The sequence below is a fragment of the Lactuca saligna genome, chromosome 2 (genome assembly GCF_052625555.1).
Source record: "Lactuca saligna cultivar CGN05327 chromosome 2, ASM5262555v1, whole genome shotgun sequence".
Classification (NCBI taxonomy): Eukaryota; Viridiplantae; Streptophyta; class Magnoliopsida; order Asterales; family Asteraceae; genus Lactuca; species Lactuca saligna.
In genome coordinates, this window is record NC_136418.1 from 186,895,231 (window position 1) to 186,903,389 (window position 8,159).

At 40.1% G+C, this 8,159-nt stretch overlaps 1 protein-coding gene across 1 annotated transcript; it reads right to left on the reverse strand.

Annotated features, from left to right (window-relative positions):
- Positions 1 to 3,181: 3,181 nt before the first annotated feature.
- On the reverse strand, positions 3,182 to 5,212 carry LOC145030514 (uncharacterized). Its single transcript, XM_078978868.1, has one exon. It carries the CDS (start codon positions 5,210 to 5,212, stop codon positions 3,182 to 3,184), a length of 2,031 nt encoding a protein of 676 aa, XP_078834994.1.
- Between the last annotated feature and the right edge of the window lie 2,947 nt (positions 5,213 to 8,159).

An 8,159-nucleotide genomic window follows, 5' to 3' on the forward strand; every position in this document is an offset into this window, starting at 1 on the left:
AGGAATTCTTAATACATTTAGAACTTAAAGTTATGTTTTTCATGGTGGAGAATTAGTGAATCGTCATTCACTTACCTTCAAATTGTTTGCATATTAGATTATGGCATCCCTTTTCTAATGTGTAAATATTGTTGTTGGCTCCTAGCCCTAATTCTTCTTATTGGGTGATAATTAGGGATTCATATTCTAATCTATCTTTGTCCTTTCTAATTGTAGATGTCGAACGCTGCTGCGAGTTCTTTCACTTTGATGAGCCTTTGTCAAAAGGTCACCTTTAATGGAACGAACTTTAGCGAATGGATAAGATACATTCGCACGATTGCTCGCTATGAGGATAAGGAGTATGTCCTCGATGAGAAGCTCAAGAAAATCAACCCCGAAATCGCTACTCCCGCCGAAATCAATGCTTTCGAAACTCACGAGCGTGATGCAACGAAAGTGCATTGCATCATGATCGCGACCATGAACTCCGAATTCCAAAAGTCCTACGAGGACATGTATCCGTACGAAATGCACCAAGACTTATTGGAGAGATACCATCAAAATGCGAGACAAGAGCGTTATGAGATTTTCACCAACATGATTTCTGCTAAGATGGGTCATGGAGAATCTCTTACCGTGCACTTGCAAAAGATGCAAAGGTATGTCGACCGCCTTCCCAAGTTAAATGTTGACTTTGGGGAAGACTTGGCAATCGACATGGTGCTTCACTCTTTGCCTCCGAGCTACAATCAATTTAGGATGACCTATCACATGAACAAAGAAGAGGTCACCCTAAGTAAACTCCAAGGTCTCTTGAGGGTCGCTGAGAGCAACTTCAAGGACAAGTCTGCTGCACCAACTCCCAATCCGCCCGCTGCTCCTGTCTTGGCAATTGGACAAGGAAAAGGAAAGAAGAGGAAGGCTCCGTCAAAGAACCATCGCAAAGTGAAAGCCCGAGATGGTGCCTCTTCTAGTGGGACCAAAGTTGATCCCTCTAATCCCTGCTCTAATCCGAAGGAGGCAGAGTGCCACCACTGCCACAAGATAGGACATTGGAAGAGAAGCTACCCGGAGTACCTGCAAGCCATCAAGGAAGGAAAGATCAAGCCATCTTTCGCAGGTATATATATAATTAAATCTAATGATTCCCACAATACTTCTTGGGTTCTTGATACCGGTTGTGGTTATCACATTTGTTCTAATGTGCATGGACTGAGAAGAAGTAGAGACGTGGAGCATGGAAGAATAAATCTAATCATGGGGAATAGAAGATCGTCACTTGTGACCAAGATTGGAGTGTATTCTTTAGTGCTTAGGAATAGTATATCTTTAGATTTGAACAATTGTTGCTATTCACCAGAAATGGCTAGAAACATCATTTCTTTTCATGGTTTGTTTAGACAAGGTTTTAGATTTTCGTTTAATAATGAGAATGGTTCTATTTTAGCTTATCTAAATGGTGTCTTTTACTTTGAAGCTATACCATGTAATGGAATTTATGAAACTGTTATGATTGTTGATAACTTTGGAAATGATGTTTTGTATTTGGATTCTTCCAATAGTATGGATAAGGCATCCTTATGGCATTGTCGCCTTGGACATTTCAACAAGAAACGCATAGCCCAACTCCAAAAGGATGGAGTTTTGGAGTCATTCGACCTTAGGGAAGATGACACAGGTGAGTCTTGTTTACTTGGAAAGATGACTAAGTCACCCTTCGCTGGTACGTGCGAAAGGGGTGAGGGTCTATTGGACCTCATACATACTGATGTATGTAGGCCGTTTAGATCTACCACGAAGGATGGAAACCGCTTCTACATGACTTTTACCGATGACTATAGTAGATATGGGTATATCTACTTAATCAAGCAAAAGTCGGAAACTTTTGAAAAATTCAAAGAGTTTAAGAGTGAAGTGGAGAATCAATTGGGCAGGAAGATCAAGATGCTTCGATCCGATCGAGGATGAGAGTACTTAAGTCTTGAATTCTACGATTATCTCAAGGAGTGTGGAATAGTTTCACAATTGACGCCACCTAGGACACCACAATTGAATGGTGTGGCAGAAAGGCGTAATCGAACCTTGTTGGACATGGTTCGCTCTATGATGAGTCGTGCTTCGCTATCTATCTCTTTTTGGGGGTATGCCTTAGAGACTGCCGCCCATATCCTTAACCGAGTCCCTACTAAGAAGGTTGCCAAAACACCTCACGAGATGTGGACGGGGAAAGCTCCTTCGTTAGCACATATCAAGGTTTGGGGTTGTGAGGCTTTCGTAAGACGAGATACTCACGACAAGCTCGAACCTCGTAGACGAGATACTCAAGACCCAGGACCAATCTATGATTCAATACTTATGACTCGGCGCTATGGTACCTGTAGGGATGAGAAGACAAGAGAGAACAAAAATGCATGAACTTAAACTAGAATGCATCTAAAAAGTATGAAAATTAGAAAAGAAAGAAAGAAAATATGCAATATTTTTGAATTTTTTTATGCAATTTTTATGAATGCCCTAAATGACTAAGTCTAAATGCAACTATATACAACCTAAATGCAATAAAAATAAAAGATTAGATTACCTCACCCCAAGCTTAAAATTAAGCGTTGTCCTCAATGCTTAGGATGAAAGTAAGGAAGGATCATACCGGGATCAAGATGGAGGAGGCCCACGAGGATGGTATGGAAGCAACACATGGATCGCATAATGATGCTTGGATGGAGTTCTTGGCAGCCTAAATACACATGGATGAAAGCTTGGTCGCGCAAAGGACGCATATGAAATGGCTCGAAATTTTCTTATGAAATAACATATTTGCGCGGGTACCCTCGCAAACTTTACGCGAGTGGGGGGCAGCCGCGCGCACATGTCAGGATACATCCCATGTTGGGGTAATTTGGAACTCGGAATCTGCGCGGTTGGGGGCCGGTCGCGCAACGGCTGCGCGGGCACCCGCGCGCAGCAATCAGAAAGCACCCCTTGTTGGTGTAATTTGGAACTCACGCGAAAGTCAAATTTTTGGAATTTTTCAAACTTCACCAAAATCACTGGAAGACTTTTATATGCTTATTTTTTGGCCAACTTCAAGTTTAGAAACACCCAAAACTTCAAGCGGAGATTATTTATTCACAATGCATTTATTTAACGTCTTTGCCAAGACATAGCCCCGCTTCCGTCAGCCTTCGTAAATCGGTGTTTCCTATGTTACGTTGTCGAATTCTCCCATGTCAAAGCCTTCATAAAATAGTTTCAAATGGTGCCCATTCACTTTGAAGATTTGGTTTGTTTCCAAACTCTTGATTTCAACCAAACTAGGATCAAACACTTTTATAACAATAAAAGGTCCATGCCATCGAGATCGCAATTTTCCCGGGAATAACTTTAAGCGTGAATGATAAAGAAGAACTTTTTGACCCGAAATAAAGTGTTTTTGGGTTATATGCTTGTCATGAAATGCCTTTTTCTTCTCTTTGCACCTTTTGAACCTTTTAATTATCTTCTTCTTGACCACTTCCATCATTGGAGGATCCAATCTTCTTTGAGGTTCCCTCTTAGGATTACAATCATCTTCCATGATTATCTTGTCTGTGCATACATTAGGGCTTATCCTGTTTATTGGCTCAATCACATCAACCCGATACAATGGAGAAATGTTACTAGGGTACCTCATTCCTTCAAAGATGTTGAAGTGAATGGTTTCTCCATCAAACTCCATAGTTATCTTTCCTTTATGGACATCAATGATTGTGTGAGCGGTATGCATGAAAGGTCTTCCAAGGAGGGTCATAGATGATTTGGAAGGAGTCTTCTCTTCAAGATCAATGACATAAAAATCCGTCGGAAAAACAAGTTGATTAACTTGTACTAACACATCCTCCAACACTCCTCTTGGAGACACACTTGACTTGTCTGCTAATTGAATGATTACTCCAGTTTCTTCCAAAGGTCCAATATTGAGAGATTGAAAAACCGAATATGGCATCACATTGATCGAGGCTCCAAGATCTAACATTGCACTTTCGACATGCAAATCACCAATGGTACAAGGGATAACAAATATTCCTGGATCCTTGCATTTGGGAGGTAACTTCTTTTGGATAATCGCAGACACATTTGCATTGACTTGAATCTTTTCATTTGCCTTGAATTTTTTCTTCTTGGTGCATAAATCCTTGAGGAATTTTGCATAACTTGGAATTTGCTTAATAGCATTCAGTAGTGGAATGTTGATTTGGACCTTGCGAAAAGTTTCAAATAATTCATTTTCTACCTCTATCTTCTTGGAAAAGGCTAACCGGGAAGGGAAAGGAGGTGGTATGACCAATGGTTTGATGGATTTGTTGGAAGAGTCGGGTTGATCAACGTTTGGCACAATCGGTTCCTTTGGGGGAGCTACAACTTTTGGAGGTTCCACGATGATCACTTCATCTTCTTCTTCTCTTGAAACTCTTTTAGGTTGACTTTCTCCAAGTGTTTTCCCACTTCGCAAGGTGATGGCATTCACATTGGGGTTCTTCTCGGTTTGTGATGGAAGTTTACCCCTTTGTTCTATCTTGTTGAGAGCGGTTGCCAAGTCTCCAATTTGTGCTTGAATGTTGGAGAAAGTATTCTTGGTTTCTTGTTGAAATTGGGTTTGACTTTGAGCAAGAGAAGTAACAAGTTCTTGAAGGCTCATTTGATGGTTACCACTTGATTGACCTTGTTGTGGAGGGTGTTGGTAATTTGGAGGGTTATAAGAATTTTGTGGATATGTAGGTTTTTGAGAGGGGTATTGTGGATGTTGAGGTCTCATCAAAAGATTTGGTGGATAAGAGTTGTTTTGGTTATTCCTCCAATTTGGGTTGAAATTGTTTTGAAATCCCATGGGTCTTGGTTGATCCTGATATCCGCCCATTGCATTCACATCTTCCGGTTCACTTCCAAGTGTGGGACACTTATCCGTATAATGGCCCGTCATTGCACAAATACCGCATACCATCAATTGTTGACCACTTCGCACCACCATTTGACTTAACACATTAGTCAAATCCAAGAGCTTTGATTCCAAATGTTGAGTGTTGCTAACTCCACCAACCACTTGTGTATAATTTCTCTTCATGTCATTTCGAGTCCCAAAATTCCTTTGATTTTGAGAAATGGTACCAAAAAGTAATCGGATCTCGTGAGGGGTTTTGTTGAAGATGTCACCACCACTTGAAGCATCAATCATCCTCCGATCTTTTTCGTTCATACCCTCATAAAATTGTTGAAGAAGTAGTTGTTCGGGTATATTGTGTTGAGGACAACTTGTACACAAATTGTTGAAGCGCTCCCAAAAATCATGAAATGTTTCATTTTCCCCTTGACGAATCCCCAAAATGTCACTTCGTTGGCTTGATATCCGGGAGGTGGGATAGAATTTGCTATTGAAGGCCTTGAGTAACTCTTCCCATGTGTGAATAGATCCCGTTGGTAAGTTGAATAACCACTCTCTAGCTTTGTCTTCCAAGGTGAGCGGGAATGCGGTTAACTTGAAATCATCCAATGTCACATTGTCGGGCAACATGCTAACACATATCATATGAAAGGACTTCAAATGCTTTTGAGGATCTTCTCTATCCAACCCATGGAACTTGGTAAGTTGATGGATGAAACTTGACTTCAATTCAATCCCTCGGCGGTTTGCGGGATAAACAATAGCAAGAGGTGTATGAGTAACACCCGTTTCCATCATTTGTCTAAGTGTCAATTCTTGAGGAGGATTGGGTGGATTGGGGTTATTGGGATATTGTTGCAAGTAATTGGGTGGTTGTTGGTAAGGTGGATATGGGTATTGTTGAGGATTGTAGATTGGTGGTGGATAAGGTTGGTAGTTAGGGTATTGGTTGTAAGGAGGTTGTGTTTGTGGGTACATTGGGTTTTGGTACATTGGAGGGGGTTGATAATTGGGTTGATTTGGGTAATGTACTTGTTGAACTTGAAAAGCATTGTTTTAAGGTTGGTTGTTTTGGTGGAAGTGTTGGTTTTGTAGTTGTGGTGGTGGTTGATAGTTGGGTTGGTTTTGAGGAGGGGCTTGATTCCAAGGTGGCATATCAATGAGAGGTTCTTGTGGTTGTTGTCTTGGTTGATGGGGTGGGGTATTGGCATCTTGATTGATTGGTTTTGGGTTGGGATTATGAGGTGGAGTGTGATTCATGACTATGTGGTTTTCAAATGGAATGTCTTCAAAGGAATGACCAACAATTGGAGAACTCGGTTCGGTGTCGGTATCACTTGAAGTATGAACTTGATCTTCTATGTTGATTAGTGGAGAAGAGGAAGAAGCTTGAACTAGTTGTTGTTGCTTTGCTTGTTTGGCTAACTTTTTCAACCTTTTTGCTTCTCTTTCAATTTCCGGATTGTAGAGTAGTTCACTGGTTCTTGTAGACCTAGGCATAAACAATCAAATAACAAAAACCAATTTCCCCGGCAACGGCGCCAAAACTTGGTCGGGATTGTCAAACCCACCAAGCAAATTACACCCTTTGATTGCTAAATAAACGTAATATAATGGTAAAAAGGGGTATCGATCCTCGGGGAAATGGTTGTATTCAATCACCAATGCAATTCAATAAAACTAATGAAATTAAACTAACTAACTACAATTAAAATAAAAGGGGGTGTTTGATTACTTGATAACTAAAATACTTGAATAACTAAAAACCTTGCAATTAAGCAAGTTGATGAGATGCTCAAAGGTTGTGAATAATTGGTTAACTAAGGCAATTCAACACAATGAACATTTGTGTGTTTATCATTAGGATCTAATACAAAGCTTATCTTTCATCCCAAATTGGTTATAGCAATCATGAAGCATGATATACCAAGATTCCTCATAGATAGTATGGAGGTTGGGGAAGCCCACAACACACCTTCTTAATTAAGATCAAGGGTCAATTGAAGCAATTAATCCAGAGAAATCAATTAGCTTTAAGAATGAAGGAATCCCCAATTCCTAGAGGATGTCAAATGCTTACACATCCATAAAGGAGATATGATTCACAAGCTAGAGATGATTTCTACCATCATAAAGCCTTTGTTCTAGATAAATTCAATGATCCAATGCAAAATCAATGAAATAAATCAACTATTGCTCAATCAAATACTAAGCTCATGATCAAAGTATCAAATAAGCATAAGAATTGCAAACTAGAATCATAAACATGGAATAAATTGATAATCAACATAAATCCTTCAAAACCCACAAACATTCATTGGTTTTCAGCCAAAATTAACCAAATAAGAGTATTAGCCACTCATGGCAACAAAGAAACAAGAACAATAATCTAATTGCATAAAGAAACTACCTAAGATTTGGAAAGATGAAAGGAAATGATCTTTTGCTCCCAAAATCGCCTCTTGCAGGTCTCTAATGGTGGAAAATCGTGAATGAGCCTCCAGATCTGATCCCCAAAGGTTAAGGCAAGCCAAATGACCAAAATGCCCAAACTGGGCAGTTGCGCGGGTACCCACGCGACGGAAATTCCACCCGCGCAAATGTTGCTGTAATGCTATTGGTCCACCAAGCCACTACACCCTTCCACTACCAAAGATTCCATTGGTCCCCCCTCCTTGTCCATGTAATTTGAAATGCACCAATCATCATTTAGCCACCAAATGGATGCTCCAAGCCCAAAATTTGAATTTTATGATCCATCTTCACAAGCCCAAATAATCCAAGCCAATATCTTTCAAGGCCCAATTCATCCTCTTTGATTCCGCCAAGCCCAATAATGCCTCGAGAGCCCACTAAGCCCGTCTCCGATCAACCCGCAACCGCAACAAGCACCGAAAAAACTACAAAATATCTTATGCAACATAACAAGCACCCGGTACGATCCATACTAAAGAAAAATAAATAAAATACAATGCATTAATGATAAAAAGATCTAAAAATCTAAAATAAACTAATAAAAATAAGGAAATAAAATAAGCTATCAAATCCAGATATATGGTTTTCATATTACTACCGAAGGGGACACGTATATTAGTGATAGTACACTAATAAATCTTGATGAACCTAACAGCTATAAGGAAGTCATGGCAGGCCCGGAGTCTGCAAAATGGAAAGAGGCAATGGATAGTGAGATCCAATCCATGTATGATAACCAAGTTTGGAATTTGGTTGATAATGTGCCTGGTCGTAAGACCGTTGGGTG

Coding starts and splice junctions, on each gene's coding strand:
- LOC145030514 (XM_078978868.1), bottom strand. CDS start 5,212: ATGAACGAAAAAGATCGGAGGATGATTGATGCTTCAAGTGGTGGTGAC.